This window comes from Crocuta crocuta, unplaced genomic scaffold, assembly GCF_008692635.1.
Source record: "Crocuta crocuta isolate KB4526 unplaced genomic scaffold, BGI_CrCroc_1.0 scaffold11, whole genome shotgun sequence".
In the NCBI taxonomy this organism is placed as follows: Eukaryota; Metazoa; Chordata; class Mammalia; order Carnivora; family Hyaenidae; genus Crocuta; species Crocuta crocuta.
The window spans coordinates 3,273,742-3,296,017 of NW_027528624.1; the positions used below are offsets into that span (position 1 = coordinate 3,273,742).

At 40.4% G+C, this 22,276-nt stretch overlaps 2 protein-coding genes across 9 annotated transcripts in view; both read right to left on the reverse strand.

The window, feature by feature from the left end:
• The window catches only part of TMEM242 (transmembrane protein 242), a 28,932-nt gene that overhangs the window by 5,976 nt on the left and 680 nt on the right, over positions 1 to 22,276 (reverse strand). The window contains exons 2-3 of the mRNA XM_077755121.1: positions 21,638 to 21,738; positions 16,270 to 16,407 (exon numbers count right to left, since the gene is read on the reverse strand). Coding sequence (XP_077611247.1) covers positions 16,270 to 16,407; positions 21,638 to 21,738 — 239 coding nt within the window. The remainder of the gene's footprint in view (positions 1 to 16,269; positions 16,408 to 21,637; positions 21,739 to 22,276) is intronic.
• On the reverse strand, positions 235 to 16,356 carry LOC144224220 (L-lactate dehydrogenase A-like 6B). 8 transcript variants are annotated; one of them, XM_077755116.1, is made up of 3 exons: positions 16,270 to 16,356; positions 11,509 to 11,559; positions 235 to 1,576 (listed from the first exon to the last, which is right to left on the reverse strand). In XM_077755116.1, exon 3 carries the CDS (start codon positions 1,565 to 1,567, stop codon positions 422 to 424), a length of 1,146 nt encoding a protein of 381 aa, XP_077611242.1. In that variant the 5' UTR covers positions 1,568 to 1,576; positions 11,509 to 11,559; positions 16,270 to 16,356; the 3' UTR covers positions 235 to 421. The 8 variants fall into 8 exon arrangements, with proteins under 8 accessions (XP_077611242.1, XP_077611239.1, XP_077611240.1 ...); XM_077755113.1 differs by lacking the exons at positions 11,509 to 11,559; positions 16,270 to 16,356 and adding exons at positions 1,759 to 1,863; positions 2,304 to 3,123; XM_077755114.1 differs by lacking the exons at positions 11,509 to 11,559; positions 16,270 to 16,356 and adding exons at positions 1,759 to 1,863; positions 2,177 to 2,297.

A 22,276-nucleotide genomic window follows, 5' to 3' on the forward strand; every position in this document is an offset into this window, starting at 1 on the left:
AAAGTCACAACTTCTTAAAGATAGTATATAAATGAACACAGTAGGTATAAACCAGCCAGAATGAAAAAAAATTAACATGTACTTAATGAAAATGATCATTTCTGGAACACAATAAACACCTATACCCCTTATGCTTTTGAACCAAATAGCAACTCTCTAAATATATATGGCAAGTACTGGCACATCAGTGGTACAAAAACACCTACGAGGCAGTCACTTAGGAATTGTGTGAAGAAAAAAAAAAATCATCCTGACATCTGTATGCTAAATAAAAAACCTGGGGACTAAATAAACAGATGAGTCACTGTACTTCCTTTCCTATTTCCAACTTCTAGCAATTTCAAGTTTATTTTAAAAAATTTGACATATACAACCTCACAGCTACTATCTCTTCAATAACTTCTGATAGTTTCTAACAACTTTAAAGCTTGAGCTCCTTCTGAATCTCCCACAGTGTTTCCGCACTCTTCTTCAGATGGGACTGCTCTTCAGGGCTCAGCTTCACCTTTATAAGGTCTGCAATACCACTCTCTCCCAAGACACATGGAACGCTGAGGAATACTTCTTCATTTATCCCATAGACACCCTTAATTATGGTGGAAACTGGGTGCACTCTTCTAAGGTTCCTCAGAATACTTTCCGTTAAATCAGCTACAGATAGGCCAATGGCCCAATTAGTATAACCTTTCATTTTAATTATCTCATAGGCACTGGCAATTACACCACAGTGGATATTTTTCCACTTTTCAGGATCTTTATCAGTTCCTATATCGGAGTTCAAATCCTTCAGAGGGACACCAGCGATGTTCACACCACTCCACACGGGGACACTGGAATCTCCGTGCTCTCCAAGGACCCACCCATGGCAGCTTTCAGAGTGAATACCAAGCTTCTGCCCAATCAAGAAACGGAAACGGGCAGTGTCCAGATTACAACCACTTCCAATAATACGGTGTTGAGGAAATTCACTCAATTTCCAGGCCACATAAGTTAATATATCTACTGGATTGGACACAACAATCAGTTTGCAGTGAGGGCTATATCGGATAATATTGGAAATCATTAACTTAAAGATGGCCACATTGCGCTGGACTAAATCAAGGCGTGTTTCACCTTTTTCCTGGCGTACACCTGCTGTGATGACCACGAGGTTAGAGTCTGCAGTGACACGGTAATCTTTGCTGGAGGCAATAGTCGGCATTTTCACGAACGGACTGCCATGTTGCAGATCCATGGTCTCACCCTTCAGTCTGTCTTCATCAGCATCCACAAGGGCAAGTTCATCAGTCAAGCCCTTTAACAGGATGCTGACAGCACATGCCATGCCAACTGATCCGGTTCCTATAATGGAGACCTTGTTGTGACGAACGGCCTGCTCTGAGGTGAAATTCTTGAGAAGCTCACGCTTGACGGTCGCCATCCCAGCCGCGAGGGCGATGGGCCAGGTGCCCGGGAGTGGGATGCCCGCCGGCTGGCGGGGACACAGCGCCTTCCACGGGTACAGGAAATTCACTCTCGCAGCCTCCACCCTCCGGCCGGCCCGCAGCACTCCCACAGCCCAGCTCATGGCTACTCACTTAAGAGGTGGAGGGAGAGAAAGGAGGTTAAGACCGGCTCTGAGGCGTTAAGGCACGGGACGCGCCACCGCCACGGTTAAACGCCGCCTGCGCGCGTTAGCAGTTGGAAGGCCCTCCCCCTAGCCCACCACTGCGGCTGCGCGGGGCCGGCCGTGGCAGTTGGAAAGCTCGCGCTCCTAACCCTCTACTGCGGCTGCGCGGGAGCGCACTGCCGCGGGTGTGCTGGGGCCAGGCTCGCGTGGCGTCTCACGGGCCTCCAGAGTAGTACTGTCCACGTCTGCTCGGGCTGGGGTGGTAAAAGGGAGTCTCTAGCAAACGAATTCTGTAGGTAAAGTCTTAACACACATGAATTCTCTTTCATTTCTTTTTTTTAAAAATATTTTTATTTATTTCTAGGAGAGAGAGAGAGAGACAGCGTGAGCAGGGGAGGGTCAGAGAGAGAGGGAGTCACAGACTGAAACAGGCTCCAGGCTCGGAGCCAGCTGTCAGCACAGAGCCCGACGCGGGACTCGAACCCAAGAACCGCGAGATCGTGACCTAAGCGAAAGTCGGACGCGTAACCGACTAAGCCACCCAGGCGCCCCACTTTCATTTCTAACCTGTATAATGGGCCGACCCAGATCCCTGGGATTATTGATCTTCTATTTTTGCTACAGATGCCAAGTAAAAAGAATTCCAGTAAGTACAGATAAAAATAGGGTTAAATTTCCTGAACTGTATCCCTACCGGAAAGAATAAGGTGCTCTTGTCTTCAAATGGCCGCCTTCAGCATTTCTCTGCATCTATAGGAGAAGCGGGGCTCCTGTTTTATGCTGTATCCAATTTGAGAACTTTCTATTTGGAAAGGTTCCACTGCCTTTATACCAGTCACGACCATGACCCAAAACTGTGGGGAAATCACAGCGCTGGCAACAAGAGGAAGTGGCCGACTGTGAGCCAGTCCAACAGTAAAAACTCAAAGGGAGATGCCGTTATTTCTTTTTCATGCCATAGGAAATGAGTCACAGTTCTGATTAAAAACGACTTCTTAAGTAGAAAGGTGGGGATGTGTCCTTATATTGAAATGAAGATCTAGCTTAAAGGCCTTTAAAATGGCCAATTTTGACCAATGCACAAAGCAGATAATTGATTAAAACAGTAAAATAAATATTAGCCAGTACAACAGGGCATCACTGTATCTTTCCTTCCACTGCATTTCTCTAGTCAGTCTTCCGAACTTCCTTTGAAGTTTCTAAGGAAACAGCAACTTTACATCTGATGAAATATAAAGATATACCCTAAGAAACAAGGAAACTACAAAAGTCCAAATAAAAATAATGGCACTTTCTCCCCACTTATAAAACAACTCTGACCATGTAATAATTCCTCAAAGTTCTCTCCTTTTAAGAGCAATATGCTCTTCCCTAAAAGGGCTCTTGGCGCACACAGCCCCCTCCCAGTCAGAACAAAAGAGATGTCGGTTTCAGAACACCAAATCTCGACAAAATGAATATTTTATATTCAGGACTTAGAAATCCATATTCTGTCAGTGCAATGCAGCCCGGGAAGAGAGGGAACAATGAGCCAGGAGTTGGTGAGGGGTGGGGAAGTGTGGCGATTAGTGGGGTTCCTGCAATCCTGTTTCATGTGACTTGGCACTCTTACAGGGACCAGACACCCTGTCTAGATGGTACAGGGTCACAAGCTCATGACACACAAAATGGTGAGAACATCACAAACATGAGTTCTCTCCACACTGATAGATTTATGGTAACCATTTGTCAAATTAACAACTGCAATTTTAAAAACAATCATCTTTATTTAATGGTGGCTAACATCTTAGAGGGATCCTTTTAAAAGACCGACTTTTGATAGCTGTAGTCCCTTTTATCCCAGTCATAATAGAAATATTTTAACCTGATGCCTGGCCCCACCTTCTTCCTATAATGATTCCTTTGACCAGTCAAGTCATTTTCCAAGATAAGTGTTCTTAAGCATGAAATTCAAGCACATAAAGACTCTTAGCTAGATGACTTCTTTCTATAGTAATTTTCTTTCTAGAGTTTGAACCTCTTCAGAAATAAAATCTCTGACAGCTGCCTCTTCAGCTTTTCCCCTTAGCCACAACTAAATCAATTTTGAGGAAATAACACTCTCCAAAATAAAAATACCTCAAACAAAGCAGCTTTTTTATTTACAGTAAGTCTTGAGATAAGAAGGGAAGAACTAAGAAAGACAAAGACATGTACATGACCTCCACAGCAGATTTAGGTCCACTGACAGATGTGCAAAGCCATACAGCCAGACAACTCCCTAATGACCTGTCTTAGGTGGTTCCTTATTCCTTTTGAATGGAAAACCTAACTCAAATGTTTATCTGTTCAAAAGGCAGTGTAAGATTATTGCTGATGGCAGGATGATGCTTGATTACATTACTTGGGAAGGAGGAAGCACAAAATGAAGATGATCAGCAAGTCTCTGACCAGGAATGGTTCCAACTAAGCCATTCTATTCCACCTGCCTGGACTCTTACCCCCGGCTTCCTGGCCCTTTTTCTATCTAGGAATCTGGTTCAAATATTCCATCCTCTCAGTGTCGTACAACCCCCAAAGCAGAACTGACTTTTAAAAATCCTATGCCACCAAGAGTCTTTTGTATCTCTCTCCATCATAGGATTTATCATACACAATGAAGTGTAATTACGTGTGAATTTGTCACTCCAAAGAGATCACCTTTTATTTACAGCATATCACTATCCTCAAGAACAGAGCTTGAGGTAAGTGAATTCAGTAAATATTCATGGAAGAAAAGAATGAATTCAGGAGCGCCTAGCTGGCTCAGTCGGTAGACCATGTGACTCTTGATCTAAGGTTGTGAGTTCAAGCCCATGCTGGATATAGAGGCTACTTTAAAAAATAAAAATCTTGGGAAAAAAAAAAAGAATGAGTAGAACAGAGTGAAGTAAGGCTAAAGGTGAGAGAAAGGGAAAGGTGTGGCTGGAAAATCCACCTGGTACTAGAGTTCCAAATGAAGGGGTAGGTAAAATGTGTAGATGCCTGTTTGGGGTTTCTTAGCAAGGCTGATGTATACATTTCAGACGAAGCTATGAATAAGCTAAAAGATTTCTTAACTGTTTTCAAAACCAAAACCAATGCCTCCCTTTTCCAAGTTAGAACATACAAAAAGATAAATAAATAAATCATAATAAAAGAAAGAAATTCTATAGTGCTAGAAACACAGTAAAATAAATATGCAATGGCAGAGAGAATATTTTCATTCTTTTAAAAAATTTTGTTCTTTGGAAAACTTTTAAAAATAACCACTGCATAAAACCCTTGATTTGAAAAAAAAAAAAAGAAGCTGCAATGAAAGCAGTGTTAATTAATATTATAAGCTATAAACTCACCAGCAAGCAAGTAGAGCATTATAGAAACATAATTATTTTAAAAGTCTTCTTTGTGATTTAAAAAATCACAAAATGCAAATTGTAGTTTTACAACAAATTAGTGGGCTGTCATTCTATTGCTCATATACTAAAATCTACAGAACTCTGTAATCCTCATGTGGGGATCTTTACAAATACCAGCACCTTATGTGGTTTTCTTTGTCAGCGATACTGGGAATGTTGGGGAAGGGCAAAAGCAGGGTCACAAAGCTTTGTCCCCTGATGGAAAAGGTAGACTGTCACCACAGAACAACACTGCGAGCAACTTCCATTTATGGTATTCAAATATCATAACAGGAACTGGCAAATTCATCTAATAAAGTACCCAAATCTCACTTCTGTTCTTTAAAGGCTTCATTGAGGGTCTCTGATTGCCTCAGTTGATTGAGAATCCAACTCTTGATTTTAGCTCAGGTCATGATTCCAGGGTCGTGGGATCTACCCTGAGGGTGGAGATTCTCTCTGTCCTCCTCCCCAACTCGCATTCTCTCTCTCCCCCTCTGCTCCCTTCCCTGCTCATGCACCCTCTCTAAAAAACAAATAAATAAAAATTTTAAAAAATAGGGGCACCTGATGGCTCAGTTGGTTAAGCATCTGACTTTGGTTCAGGTCATGATCTCATGTTTCATGGGTTTGAGCCCTGCCTCGGGCTCCGTGCTAACAGCACAGAGCCTGACTGTGATTCTCTCTTTCCCTTTCTCTCTCTGCCCTTCCCCTACTCATATTCTCTCTCTTTCTCAAATATAAATCATTTAAATAAAATAAAAATAAAGGTATCATCTACACATAATCTTTGATACACTTAAAAAAGCTACATGTATTACTAATTCAAAAAGAAAAAAGAAGAAATATTTTAATGTAGAACAAAACATGAAAAACAGGGAAATTAAAATTCACTGGTATGTGTTTAAACATCCCAAATTGTAGTTAAAGACTGATAAAGTTTAATTTTATGACTATAGTCCCTAACTGAATAGGCGTGGTTTTATTAATTCACTCCAATTATTCTCTGCAATTGGGTTAATATAAATAATACCACAGTCCTGGATAACAGTTCTAGTCATCAAAAAAAAAAAAAATGAAGAATAGGTTTGTATATGGAAGTTATCTTCAATTTAGGTAAAAATTTACTGAAATTTACCTAACGGTAGAACTTAAGTTACCTTTATAATCTCAAAACCCCAAAAACAGAAGCGTTCCCAGCTGTGAGGGTTAAAGATTAGTTTGCTTCAAGACTCCACTTAGGCCAAGAGCAGAGCAGGCATCAGGAATAGCAGGCAGAGCAAGGGGTGTTCCTCGGGGAGATCAGCAAGGACAAGGCTCGGAGGTTAGAGAACAAGGCCTTTCAGCCCGGCTAGAACTCTCGGGAAACAGAGAAACAGCCACTCCCAACCACACCACTAGTGACATCTGCACGAGATGGCTCTTTGTGGGGCCTGTCCGGGGCAGAATGATGAACCACATCCCTGGCCTTGATCCACTAGCTGCTGGTAGCACCCCCACAGTAAGGGCAACCGGAAAGGTCTCCAGATATTGTCAAATGTCTTTCTTCAGCTGGGAGGGGAAGTCAAAGTTGCCCCTTTAAGAACCAATGGGTTAAAGAAGAAGGAGGGGCCGCACCACAGAGGGGCCGCACCGTTTCAGGGACCGTGGATTGTATTCCCAAGGGACGCGTGAGCCGCTGAACATCTAACAGATGTTTACTGGACGCACCTCTGGGCTAGGCCCTGTCACAGGTGCTGGGGATACAACGAACAAGACAAGGGAGGTTTCCGTTCTCAAAACGGACATTCTTCTTGTGAGGACAGGTAACACGAGAGAATGGTCAATATTAACTTCCTTTAGCCGTCGTGCTGGGAAGGGAAGAAAACGGGATACTCAGGGAGGAGCTGAGCGGTGGGGGTGAAGAGGCTACCAGATGGTCCGGGGAAGCTTCTGAGAGGTGAAATAGCTTTGGGTTGAAACTCTAAATGCCAACCCAGAGCCGCCGGGCGCAGAGCCGGGGTGGGAGCGTCCTGGCACAGCGGAAGGGGCCCACGGAGAGTGTCTGGGGTGTCGCTGGGCCTGGGGGCGGTGACCGCGGCGGTTCGGAGGAGCACGGTGACGCCTGGGGGAGGGTGTGTCCTGTTGCTCACCTGACTGAGCCACCCATTCGCCCTGCGGGAGATGTTTTCTATGAAGGGAAGCAGACGGGCGGGCTGGCAGCTGGAGAAACATGAGGAATATCAGAGAGAATTTGTAGAGGTGGGAGACACCAGAACACGTCTGTACACGCTGCAGCAGGGGGAAAACTGACCCATCAGCTAAGGCTGAGGATAGTTCTGGAAGCAAGGTCTTCTGGCACATAGTAGGGATGGGCCTTTGGTAGCAGTGTGGCCACCTTGCCCACGAACAAGGCAGTGTCGCACAGATGCAGGGAGAAGTTTGGGGAAGATGAAGGCCATGGACTTCTTGCAAAGTGTGAAGCAAGGGCTCTGGAGAGGCCAGGCAGGGAGAATGGAGATTAGTTGTGACTATCATGGGGCAGGGAGACACCCCAACTACAGTGGCTGTGGGGGTGTGGGACAAGCATGACTTGGTGACTCACTGGAGACAAGGCAGAGAAAGAGTGTGGTCATGAACAGACCGAGCTTGTCTCTCTGGGCAGCTCAGTGGGTGACGCCACTCCCTGAGTGATGCAGGAGGATGAGGGGTGAGGATGGGGTGAGGGGTGGCGAATGACCGTGCAGGGGGGGAACACCCGTGACGCCCGCCGGGCATCCAAGCATCAGCAAGTGGGTCCACGAGCGAGGCGCTCAGAGGTAGACTAGAGACGCAGACTGGCAGCCTTCGGCATGTGGATGAAGCCAACGGAGCGGAGGCAGCCTGCGGAGGAGAAAACTCAAGCGCAAAGCGAGGAACCTAGCATCTAATGTGTAAAATGAGGCGGCAGCATTTCAGAAGTAAATGGGATAGTGGGAAACCAAAAATCAGAGCCAAACAAGGATTGAGAAAAATTACGAAAAGAATAAAGAACTCTAAAAGCCCAGCATCCGTTCGCACAAGAGGCAAACTGACATATCTGAGTCACCAAAAAATAGCAAAATTATGTTCAGCGCAGTTCACATTATGGAAAAATACATAGCACATTTAAAAAAAAGATTTCTTCTTGAAATTGTTAGAAATATTTCAGCCAGAGAAATTCAATTTGAGAGACCACTTCATTGTCTGATATACTGGTAAATGAATAATAATATATATAAATATACCAACATATACACATACATTTTTTCATAGAGTCTTAGATATTTCTAAGTTACTGACCAAGAATACGTAGCTTTTATAACAAATCTTAAGGGGGCAGCAGATGCTATCAGGTCTTCACTCCACAATGCTTAATTTACAGAGATCTGCTCATGTGAGTCCAATTTCCTGTGCTCAGTAGAAGATATAAGGACAAAGTAAAAGGAAACCCAAGTGAAATCAAGGCTACTTTTCCTCCAGTGGAATAAGGCTGGGAACATTCTTGAGGTGATGAAGCCTGATTTGTGGCAGGCTTTGGAACAAGAAGGCTTTCATGGCAGACCTTATCTTTTCTAGTAATGGCTGCACATTCCTATTTTATAAAATGCTTGGGGCCCTATTTCACTTATTAAAGGGAATGTGGGTTTTTAGAAGAGGTATAGAGGCAATATACAAAAAAACCTGATTTTTCCACCCCCTTGGCTCAGGCAAAAAAAACAAAAAAAACAAAAAAAACCCAAACTAAAAAAAGACACTGGCCGTTATCTCCCGTTTTAAACTGAGCAAGTCCCTGTGATTCAGTCTCTCTGTCACCAAACTGCTCCTCCATATTACACTGAGTGCCTCTTACCACCAGATGCCAAACCCATTAGAGCTGCAATGAATGGGAAATAAGGGTTATAGAGATGTTCTTGTCACCTCAGACCTAGATTTAAGTGATGCACAGTGCCACTTCCAATTAATTTAAAAATGATTCCAGGAATATATTCCTCAATGCTCATGCTGTTTGAAGGCCCTGAGCTTGACAGACGGAACTATCCGTGCAAGGTCATGATGACTCTGAGTTCTGGGTGTTCTAGTAAGTACTCTCAGAAAGTGGACGTGAGGCTCGGTCAGCTGACGTTATGGCAATCAGAATAAGGAAGTGAAGTCTGCTTTCTGGGGACAGAAGCTGGTAGAGCTCTTTGGAAGCTCTGAAATTAGATTAGGCAAGGAAGGAAAAGTGACATATTTCAGTCACTTTTCAGATTTCCCCCACAGATCCCTCAGAAGTGGCTACCATTAAACAATTTGCCAGAAGACGGATTTGTTTTTAATCTTTGACCAAACCAATGAAAAGTACAAAGCATAGTCCATCTCCTTCTTAGATATCTTAGAAGTTAAAATCTTCTAAGCTTTGCTATAGTTTTATTTACATATGCAGTTCTAGTGTTCACCTACAATGTTGCTTCATTTGAAAGGAATAACTTAAAAACGGCGTAGGACTAAATGTATTTAATACAAGGTATACCAGATGTTGAAATCAGCAAAAAGTCAAAAACAAGAGATTTGACTGTAATTAGCAAAAGCCCTCAGAGCTGGTCACAAGGACATTAAGAAATGAGCCTAAATATTAACATAAAACGTATACTTAACAGCAGCTACAAAAAAGAGCTGGAGAAAATACATTTTATTAGAATGAATCCAATATTGTCCTAGAGGAAAGAGATCATGTTACTTCCCTTAAAGAATCTTTCTTAGAATAGGAAAGTCGAATGCCAGTTTTTAGAGAGATATTTAAAATGTGTTTTCTTTACATGTTTTACTTTTTGTTTTTAAGGAAGAGGAAGCCTGGGCTCTGGAGAAAGAAGCAACCTATTTTCAGCAGATGAGGAGGCAACACTGGGACTGGAGAGATACAAGACTCCAATCACAGGTGATTTGCATAAAAGCCTTTCTAGCAGCAGGGACTTCAAAGAGATGCAATAAAGGAAGAAAGAGATTATTTCCCATCTATCAGATTGGCAAACATTTCAAAGTAATAGAAGCCACTAATGACAAGGGTGCGAGGAAACCGGTATGCAGTGTCAAACCGGTATGCAGTGTCAGTATCTTCTAAATGTATAAACTTTGCACTCAGCAACAGATATCAAAAACATTTTTAAAATGCACTTGGATTTAACAATAACACCATGTGTTTAAGACAGATTTCCTGACCAAGAAAAGTACAAAAAGATGCATGCCTACAGAGGTTCACTACGGTGTTTAAATAGTGAAAAATTACAATCTAAATGCAATTGGCAGGAGACTGATTAAGTAAATTATAATATAATGGAGGACCATGTAGCCATTAAAAATGATGGAGATTTATATAGGGCACTATGCAAAGATGTTCTTGTGGCTATTCAGTAAAAAAGGTTCCAGAATAGTACAGTAAAACAGCATTTATATATAATTACATGAATATGCTTACAGAAAGTCTGAAGGGAAGGTTTTATTTTAATAAGTGATTACAACTCAGTGAGATTTCTGGTGAGTTTTGTTTCCTTTTTTTGTACTTTTCAACACTTTTTTTTTTTACAGTGAGTACATAATTTTACAAAAAAACAAAGCCATCTTTCTTTTAAAAAAGATAGATCCTAAATATGTTTTTCTTTAAAAATAAGCAAAATAGGGACACCTGGGTGGCTCAGTTGGTTAAGTGTCTGACTTCAGGTCAGGTCATGATCTCATGGTTCGTGACTTTGAGTCCTACATCAGGCTCTGTGCTGACAGCTCAGAGACTGGAGCCTGCTTAAGATTCTGTGCCTCTCTCTCTCTCTGCCCCTCCCCCGCTCTCTCTCTCTCTCTCACACACACACACACACACACACACACACACACATACACACACACACACTCTCTCTCTCTCTCTCAAAAATAAACATTAAAAAAAATTTTTTAAATAAGTAATATGTATAGGGGTCCTTGGGTGGCTCAGTCGGTTAAGCCTCTGACTTCGGCTCAGGTCATGATCTCTCAGTTTGTGAGTTTGAGCCCCACATCAGGCTCTGCACTGATGAAGCTGCAGAGTTGGCTTGGAATTCTCTCTTTCCTTTGCTCTCTCTGCCCCTCCCCCACTTGAGCTCACACTCTCTCTCAATATAAATAAACTTAAAAAAATAAGCAATATATGTAAATAAAAACAATATCCCATGGTAAAAAACAAAACTAAACGTTCCCTTTATTTACAAGTAAATTTTTAAATTTAAATTTCTGGGCAATTTGAAGTATTTCACAAGAACTAAAAATGTTTTCATTCATGGCTTTAATACTATCGAGGTTTTAACTCCTCTGAGGGCAACAAGTGTAAATTATCCATAAATTCTAACTACACCAGGTATCATGAATATCGTAAGTACAAGGCACAGTACACGTTAGTAATGGTGATTCTGATCAGTACTCTGAGCCAACCTCCCCGCCAACAAATGTTAGCCACGAGTCCACAGGCATAAAAAAAAAAAGCCCTAAAGCTCCCAGTCATACCAATTAGGAATTTTGTATACATCCAACATTTTTCCATCTTTCCTCTTCCTTCTAAGGGGAGAGAAAAAAAAGGCAAAATAGTCTAACTATAAATATGCTCAAGCTTTTCAGAAATCCTTTCAAGTATCAATACTTAATATAAATAAGAAAAGGTAGAAGAGTTAAGTCTTTGTGCTTAAGTAACACGTAAACAGTTGTAAGTGGAATGGCTTTTTCTTTTGATAATAGGTGAATTACTATTTCGTGTCCTTAGAGATCCTTATTTACTCACTGACAAGCATTTATTTCAACTCTTCTCTAAACCTAAAATACCTGCCCCTAATAAAAACAATCTAATCATACTGCCACGGTGTGAACCTGGCCTGAATGAGGCAGTCTCCCAGGGTCATTTGCGTAGCCGTATTAGGGGACCACGAACCCATGGTAAATGCTCATACTTTTCACAATTAAGTTACTGTGAAAAAATTAATGCTGCCTCAGTCATAATCAGATCATAAAATACTGTAATTTAAAGTAATTGATGAAGTCATACCGAGCAATCAGGCCTTGCTTGCTGGCCCAGATGCTGCTCAGCAGGCTGGTACTGGTGAGGTGATCCCAGGCTGACCCTGAACTGGATCCTCCACAAAAGCAGGGAGAGTCCCCTCTTAGATCTTGGACGCGCTTACCTGCTTCAGTCCGTCCACTGACCAGACAGCCTCCACTAGCTCTCCTTTATTTGAATCTCTAATTAAATGATGTACCATCGTGCAAAATACAAACTTATGTCTGAAGTTTTATACATGTTCTATGTGAGATGAAACTCCTAATAATTGTGAGTACACAAAGAGTAAATCCAAAATACTTCTAAGAAACTGAAGACTAGCTTCAAGCATTTCACCATATTCTTTTATTTTTATTTGATACTTGAAACATCAATTTGTCAAATTTGACATTTAAGGAACATATGAAGTATTGTCTTTGATAGAGATGAACATACTCAGATTGTAATAAGATCAAGTGATTTTGCTAACTTTCTCACTTTCTTAATAAACCATAGTGCATTTCAATTCCAATAGATTATGACTTAATATTTTTGTATATTTCCATTAGCATAATACTTGCAACATAATGTACTTGATAAGTGTTTACTGCACATAAATGATGTGCAATGAACTAAACTCGAATAGAAGCCTGACTTTGTCTAAGAACAACATGTTCTCTTTTAGGCCAGCAGATGTAGCTGTGACTTAAAATAGGGCATGTCAACTGCTCTCCTTCAGCCATTAGATGGCACCCTTTTTTTTTTTTTAAACTGGGTTTGTATTGGCAATTTAATACAGTTCAGGGTAGCTACCAACAATTATTTGACACTGGAGTTGATTTTCATTTACCTGAATTTACCTAGAATGATCATACCAACTATTTATTGAGTGCACACACTTGGGCCACTTCTGTTCAGCATTTTCTAAGACTGTTTCCTTTAATTCATAGAAAGATAACATTTCCAATTGTGAGGCAGTAAATAGTGATAAAAGTTCCACACTGGACTGAGGGCTCGGGATTCTCACAATCTTCATCACATTTATCATCAAAATGCTCTAAATATAGAACTGAAATATACCATCTTGCTCCACAAGCCTCAGAGTGGGTCATATAATGAGAGTCTTAAACCCGAAGTCTTCCATAATAATGGTCTACAGTGCTTGGCTTGGGGTAGGCCCACAAATGTCTTTTGAATGAACAAATTAACAAATACTACTGCTTTTGAAAGCTGTGTCTTTGAAAAATTATCATTGATTCATCTTTCTGTGAGACTTCTCAGAGGTAGAGATCAAACTGATATTCCTAATGAACTACAGGTAGAAAAAGAGCATATTTATATTCCCACTTTTTAGTTAAAGACATGAAGATATAAAAAGATTCCAAGTATCCCTATACTCAGTAGTGCCAATCAGAAAATAATTTTTCTTGCTCAACTACTTTATTTAGGCAACAATCCTATTGGTGCCATAAAACAAAGAAGCTCACATTCTAGAAACTAGAATAGCACCATAGAGCCCAGAAAGCCCAAGTTCTCCAGCATTTAACTTAACCTAAATAACCGAATTTTGTTGGTCTATGGAAATTTGGATTGATTCATTATGACTCTTCTAATTTAAAGACTATTCATATTTTCAATTATCTTAAAACTTTATTACTCAGTTTATGACCTAATTTACTAAGTTCTGGAAACATTATCAATTCCATGAAATGCTAACAGACCATCATTTTTATAGAATCTAAAGGCTTAATAACTTAAGTATTTCATGCCCCCACGTAGATATCACACGTAGTTGAGTGGGTTTCATAAGCTCCTAGGCAGCGGTGCCTCATTTTTAGCATAAGTTAATAAACATAAAATCTAGCACTATTTTTTCAAAAAGGTACTACTGTGAAAACAATACATAGTTAAGAAACACAGAAAAGTAAAATAAAAAATACATACCCACACCCATATTTAAAAATATTTTTTTTTAATGTTTATTTATTTTTGAGAGAGCACAAGTTGAGGAGGGGCAGAGAGAGAGGGGGACAGAGGGTTTGAAGCAGGCTCTGCGCTGTGGGTGCAGACCGCAATGCAGGGCTTGAACTCATGAACCACGAGGTCATGATCTGAGCCAAAGTTAGAGGCTCAGAAATACATCCATGTATTTCTGCCAGACATATTTCCTCTCAGTTTTTTCCACCTGTTTTCAAATAACTGCTCTCATATTATATATACATATGAACACTGCTTCACTATTATATCCTAAGCATTTTTCTACTGAAGAGGAAGGCTAAAAGGAGGTCTCTTTTATGAGAAAAGAATGGCTGGTTCTATACCAGACTGATGTTAATTACATTGTTGGGAGATGAGGCCCACATTGAAGAGACCCAGTAAAACCTGTCAATTTATCAAGAATGTGTGGGTATGGATCACATCATAATCAAAACCAAATTTACTATCTCCTTCCCCTCATCCTGGCCCCTTCTACCTACTTCTTGATTTCCTATCTTAGCCAAGGGAGGTAACATTGGAAAAAAAAATCTAGGTTTTAAAGACTATCAGACTTGGATCCAAATCTTGACTGTCAATTATAAGCTGTGTGATCTTGGACAAATGACTTAACCTGAGTCCCAATTTCCCATTTATAAAATGGGAGATATTAATACCTGCTTCATATTATTGTGAAGATTAACTAATCTGCTATATCTAAAATGTCTGGGACGATATTTTCAATGGAAGAAGAGGTTTTATATTGGTCAAAAGCAAACTGAGGTAACAAAAAAACATCAAAAATCTTTAGTCATGGAAAGGCTGGTGGGGGCTAAATGGGTGATGGGCATTAAGGAGGGCACTTGTTATAAGCACTGGGTGTTACGTGTAAGGGATGAATCACTAAATTCCGCTCCTGAAACCAATACTACACTATATGTTAACTATTTGAATGTAAATTAAATCTTAGGAAAAATATAACCTTCAGTCACGGCTCTTCTAACTTTTCCAAGTAAACCCGAATTTATTGTCATAAAGTTACTAGCCAGTAAAGTTACTTCAAAAATAAATGTCAGACTAGGAGAAAAGCAACATGTATTTGTCTATCAGTGTATTTTGAGTGAAAAGTACAATAATGCTGATGTTTACTTATGATAAAACCAAATGCGAAAAACATAGTAATGCTTTTAATAATAATAATAATACCTATCATTCCCCCTTCCCTTGCAATTTCCCCCTCTCTACTGAATCACTCCCATCAGCATAACCACATGCTGTTAATTTTCCCAACTTAAAAAAGAAAAAAACAACCCTCTCTTGATCTCAGGCCTCCTCCTAGCTGTGACCCCATTTCTCTCCCGTTACAGCAGAACTCAAGACATGCCTATGTGTACTGCCTCCAACCTCTCTCCTCCACTCTTTTCTGTACCCTTTCCACTCAGGCTTTACATACCAAGGACTGTCACACTGCTCACTTGACAAACTAGGAGTCTCATCTCACATGACTCATCCCAGTGTACACCTTATCCACCCACGGCCAGGTCACCATTCTCCCAGTTCTCCCTGGTTTTGCCCTCTGGCAGGGAAGTCTCCTTTGCTAATTTCCTCCACATCCCCGAGCCTCCACACCTTGGTGCACCCTTCCTCTGACCTCTTCTCTCTACGTTCACTGCCTTGGTGAACCCATCTGGTCTCCTGCCTTCAAAGACTACCGGTATACTGAAAAATCTCAAGTTTACATCTTCACCCTGTACCTGTCCTCTGAATTCCAAACTTCTCTATCTACCTGCTTGCTTGACTCTCCACTTAGCCATCTAACAGGCACGTCACACTCACAGGCCGCAGACCGAGCTCCTAACATTATCCCCGAGCGCCTGCTCCTCTCACGCTGGGCCCCGTCCATCTTCCAGTTGCTCAGGCCAAAAGCCTTGGAGATCCTTGAAGTCATTTTTTTCTCTCACCTCCCACATCCGATGTGGAACAAATCCTTGCTGACTCTAATTTCAAAATATACCTAGGACCTCTTTTCATCAACTCCACTGCTTTTCCATTCTAAACTACCATCAATTCTCACCTGTTGCAAAGAGCCTGGTTCACAGAACTTCCCACCAGTAGTCTAAAAAAAAAGGCCAATCATTCCTAATATACAGCTTTTTAGCTTGGGGTATAAATTACACACACACTTCTTGAAAATCAGGCAGATTTAGACCACAGAAAGTAGAATAAACATTGCAGGTATCAATTATAGAACTGTAGTTACTTACACTGTGTACTCCTAAAGCTTTCCAGACCGCAAAGCTGATCACACCAACCCCACACCATGCATAAAGTGAACCCCAACCCAGGGCTCGCAAGGCAAGGGAAGATCCGCTCTCCGGTAAGGCAGCCGTGGCCATACTTCCCTGCAATGAAGAGAGAAAGGGAAAAATCATCAGTTCAGAAAGAGTAATTATTTGGGGAGTGTTTGAAATTCCTGACTCTCTGAATTTCATCATAATATTGGGAAGCCAGACCAACCCAAGTTCACATACCACTTTGCTACTTAATAACTGCAGAACTTAGGTCACAACTTCTCCGATTGGCAGATTGCATATGCAAGGCATTATCAGGAGCTGTGCTAGATACTGGAGAGAAAAAAGTAAATAGAGTAACTTCTTCCCGACTAAAGACTTCAATCATTGGAGGGGAGGACACAGACTCAGATAATTATGATCTAAATGGAATGCACAACAGTAGAAACATGATCCCAGAGGAGGGCACCGGTCTATTGCTGTAGTTAGAGGACGTTTTAAGGAGGGGTTCCTGAAAGAGGTGAGTTACATCTAAGTCATTGCAAAGACTTTTAAATATATATGCAAAATGCAGGGCACACAGTAGATATTGATTATGGCAGCTATTAATGAGAAATGAGAAAATAAACAATGACTCTCTTCTTGGGTGTCAAGGTATAATACTAAGGTAAAAATCTATAATCACAATAATAGAACAGCTTTCAGACTATCAGCATACAAACGTGACTAGAGAAGAGTAAGAATATAACACACTTTCAAAAGGGAGTAACTACCCCATCACTGAAGGCACTGATTACCGGGTTTTTCCCCCAAAACTTTTCTTTGCTATTTTTACTATAATTCTTCCAGGAAAAGCCCTGTAACATTCTGTCAAGATTCCTCCAAGTCTGTTAGGATGTCATCAAACCAACTGGCTAATGTGATAAGAGATTGAAAATTTATGTTCTGTCTTCCTTCTGGAAACGTATTTCCATTTACTCCAGATTCTTTTTTAATAATCATTTTCTTTATAATGCTCAACCCATTGAATAAAGGATTTTAGCAGAGGTGTTGTGACTGTGAATGTTACTGGTAGCACATAGAAATGCTTGGTTTATCTGGGTCTCCATGCCTTGACCCAGTAGATACTCAGTATTTGTGGACTTACCCCTCTTTTTGTAGATAAGAAACCCAACCAGATTTTCAAGAGCTTTTCCTTTAGTCATTTTCTATGATAAAAACAATTCTCTTCTCCCCTTTCTTATGATGCTATAGTTTCAGAGTGTTCCTCTGGGTACCACACATCCCATATAAATTCACTAACTTCTAATTGGCCTGAATTTTCATCCAGAAGCAGTACCATTAACCAAATATTATTAAACCAGGGTCAATTTAGGTGCCAAAATTTTATTTTAGAAACTTAAAGTTCCTTATTTCCTTGGGAAGGACGGAAATTATAAATGTATTACATACGTACATGTATTTTTTTAAAAGCCATCTTAGCTTATATAGTTCTGTTTATGCAACAAAGGACAAAGAAAAATGTTCATTTATCACTTACTATTGCCTTTCAACTCCAAGTTTTCTAGCATGAGACTCAGCTAAGACAATGCAATTTAGACTTAAAGAAATGATGATCATCCTCCTGAAATAAAAGCAGTGTAGACAGTCCCCAACTAAAAGCTGATCATTTTCAAGTTGTTCTGAGTTGCATTCTGAATCTGCATTATCATTAATACCTAGATTCCGGACAGATTATTTAAATAAAAAGTTGCTAAAAATAATATAATTTCTTCTCCAAAAATAATCAAAGATGGAGCGAGTGCCATGGTGAGCAAGTTGTTTAACCTATCTGTGCCATGGTTTAATGGGTGCAATACAGTAACAGTACCTCATAGGGTTGAGATGGGGGTTAGGTGAACCCAACCCTTACAGTAGCAGCTGGCACATGGTAAGCATTCAAATGTTAGGAGCTTTATCACTATTAATGTCAGAGACAACTGCCACTCAGGGACTGTGAAGTACGTTGCCTGAGTGGGATTCTTAAATGGGGGCTTGCTCAGTGCAAACACATTACCTGCTCCTTTACAAACCTTTACCTCCCAAATAGTCTGGATCAGCGGTAATTCTCTAATTCAAATGTTTGCCCAGAGGGGAGGCAGAACTTTATACAACATATTTAACCATCAACAACAGTGGTTCTCAAACTTTCTGGTCTCAGGATCCATTTATGCTTGGATCCCAAAGATTTCTGATTATATGGATTATATTTACTAATATTTAATATATTAGAAATTAAAACTAAGAAATTCTTAAATTTTATGTATTACTTCATTTAAAAATAAAGCCAATATAGACTAACGAAAGCCTATTTAGTATAAACAACTATTTTACAAAAGAATTTAGTGCAATGAGGCAATGTTTTACATTTTCATTAATCTTTTAGATGTCTGGCTTAACAAAGGATGGATGAATTTTCATAAATTCTCCTGCAGTCAATCTGTTGTAATATTTTTTCAAGTATCTGAATAAAATCCAGTCTTACAGAGGTATCCAGTTAGAAAAGGGACAAATTTTTTTAAATGTTTATTTCTTTATTTGAGAGAGAGAAAGCAGGGAAGGGGTAGAGAGAGAGAGAATCTCAAGCATGCTGCAGGCCATCAGCACGGAGCCTGACGCAGGGCTTGATCCCAGGAACCGTGAGATTATGATCTAAGTTGAGACCAAGAGTCTGAGGCTTAACTGAGCCACCAGGTGCCCCAGGGACAAGTATTTTAATAGCCTTCTTTTTTTGATGCTACACCAAAACTTCACAAATAGTTGTACTTTGGAATCTGAAATCACACTGATGAGTTTTTCTACCTTGCTACATTAAAATCCATTAGTCTATTTTGTACTTCAAATGGGCCTTTCATCCATACATTATGGTTGTTCAGAAAATATTGATTAACCAAGGTATGCAGATCTTCCTAATGTTGACACCGTTTATTAAATATTTAAAATTTCACATCAATATTACCACCAATCTCACCAGAAGAGCCTTTAAGTACTGAGCACCTATCAAGATCAGAATGGCAGACACAAGGTTCCTAAAATCTAATTTTCACTTGCAAGCTCCAATTTTACCATTGGCAACAAATACCAACAGTGCTTGCTTGAAGAGATACAGGATTGTTTTGTTCATTTGGAAGGAAATGTCTGCAAAATACCCACTTCTGAGTAACTACAGTGTGTCAGTTCCTCTTTCAAATGAAAATGGTATCACATGAAAAAAAAAGAAAAGCAGCTAGTTCAGCATGCAACTTAATCACACAACTGCTTTTCCTGGAGAGAAACGTCCCTCTTAGGTACAAAGCAGAAATGCTTTATGTTTGCTGCCCATTTCTTCACATGGAATATTACAGAGGTACATTCAAGGGTTAAGACTCAATAATAATTCTACAGCTTTGAGAAGGGCATTATTATGCAATGCTGGCTTGTTTTTTTTTTTTTTTTTTTTTAACTCCAGGTGCATAGTAATGAAAAACACAGTGACTGCTAGTAGTCTGGTGTCACTACTTTGATTACACCAAGGCACCAGCAGTTTTACCCGCAATTGCTTCCATACCATTAGGACAAATGTCTTAGTGTTATTATGAAAATAGTTTTGACTTTATAGATCTCCCAAAGAGTCTCAAGGATCTTCAGGGTTCTGCAGACCACAGCTTGAGAACCACTATGTTTGAAAGAGCATGTGTGATAATAAAATCTTAGGACAAATAGAATGCCAAGTTGTGAATACGTGGGCTTGTTCCTGAGAATCCCTAGCTTTCATCAGACTGTCAGAAAGGCCCGGGACCCAAAGGTTAACACGATAATTTAGGTTTAGAAATCAACCCAAATTCCACTGTTAAGGCACCATTATCAGTCAGGCTTTACTGATTCCTGCTACAAGATCTATTTCTGCACTGAAAATATTCTATAATACAGAGGGGAAATGACCACAAGGTTCATTACAGTGATGTGAGTATCTGAGTAGCTCCTTGAGCATTCAGAGGGGGACCAAAAGCACTTTAAATGTGGTCTTTTTTCATTACGGTATTTACAATGCTTAAGTATGATATTAGATTACTAAAGAAAAATACAGGTGGAAAGGGAACATGACTGGTTTATGATTTTCACATAACACTGCTCTTCAACTTGCAATTAAAACAGTTCTGTGTTAATATTTGTTTAATATCTGTCTCCTGCATCAGATGCTAGCTTCCTGAAGGGCAGATATTTTGTTCATTTCTGTATCTCCTGCTCCTAGTTAGCATAGTGCCTGGCACATAAAAGATCCCAAGTTAACATTTGTTGAAGCCATGAAGTAATAGATAAATAAACCACATGGGATGGAGAGGCCAGAGACAGGACAACACACGCAAGCAAGTAACAAGTCAAGGTGAAGACAAGTCCTCACCAACTGGGGAAATGAGGTACATAGGGCCACATGAGTGATTGCTCAATCTTGCTTGTGGAGTAAGAATTTTCTGCCTTAGGTAGACTATGGTCATTCAACCAAAATTTAGTGAGCACCTATGTGTCAGGCCCTTTCCTGGGGAGTGGGGGGGTGGGTGCGCAGTGGACAGGCATGTCTGGTCTCTGGGTTCAGGGACCTATGCTTTTCATTGATGACAAGATGCACTTTACATCAACAATTTAACATTTTTGAAATAGGAGTGCCTCTGGTGCCCAGCTGGCTCAGTCAGTAGAACATGTGAGTCTTGATCTTAGGGTCATGGGTTCAAACCCCACACTAGGTGTAAAGCTCACTTAAAAAAATAAGTAAATAAAACAAAATGTCTCTGGTGATCAGTATTATATCAAAAGTTAATCTGGCATTATTTTTTTCTTAGTGGTGTATAAAATATGAGTCTCTTAACAACTCATAGGGAATTGCCCAGATTTAGTCTTGTTCTGCTAAAATTTAAGAAAGCACATAATTAAATGCATCTTTTTAAATGGAAATAGGGGTGCCTTGGTGGCTTAGTTGGTTAAGCGTCGTACTTCAGTTCAGGTTATGATCTTCCAGTTGGTGCGTTTGAGCCCTGCCTCGGGTTCTGTGCTAACAGCTCAGAGCCTGGAGCCTGCTTCAGATTCTGTCTCCCTCTCTCTCTGTCCCTCCCCGGCTTGCTCTTGCTCTCTCTCAAAAATAAACCTTAAAAAAAATTTTTAATTAAAATAAAGATCATTAATTTGTGCACTTATTGAATCTATACAGGTTTACTTCTTAAAACAATATGAAAGGCCACCAACACTTTCTCCCCTTTCCCTAAGCAGAATAGCTGCCAGCTATCTGTAAGCAGTAACACTGTTATTAATGGATTTCCTTGTCACAAACCTTATTGAACCATTCAGGGCTTTTCTTTTTAGCCAGTGATAATGTTGTAACAAATCCGGCCAGCATTCCTGCTGCAGCAACAGTACCAAGGAAAACTCCACCTGCCAAGGGTTTGAGGGTAGGGGTGGAGGGTGGGGAGAGATTAAAGGGGAGAAAAAAACACCTTAAGTTAAGAAGACACACACAAGTAAGTTTCAGACACTAATTAAATTAAATTACTTTTTTCTTTCTTTCTTTTTTGAAGAGAGAGATTATGAACAGGCTCCATGCTCCAAGTGCCCAAGGAGGGGCTGGATCTCATCACCCTGGGATCATGACCTAAGCTGACACAAAAAGTCAGTGGCTTAAACGCCCCTTTGAATTCTAATTTAGGCGCCCCCTGTAAATTACGTTTTAGGGGCATCTGGGTGACTCAGTGGGTTAAGTCTTGGACTCTTGATTTTAGCTCAGGTCATGATCTCAAGAGTCCTGGGATTGAGCCCCGCAACAGGCTCTGAGATAAGCGGAGGGCCTGCTTAAGATTCTCTCTCTTCTTCTGCCCCTCTCCCTCACTCGTGCACACACTCTCTCTTTTTAAAATACTTATAATTTTTTTTTAGTGTTTTATTTATTTCTAGGAGAGAGAGAGACAGCGTGAGC

Coding starts and splice junctions, on each gene's coding strand:
- LOC144224220 (XM_077755116.1), bottom strand. CDS start 1,567: ATGAGCTGGGCTGTGGGAGTGCTGCGGGCCGGCCGGAGGGTGGAGGCT.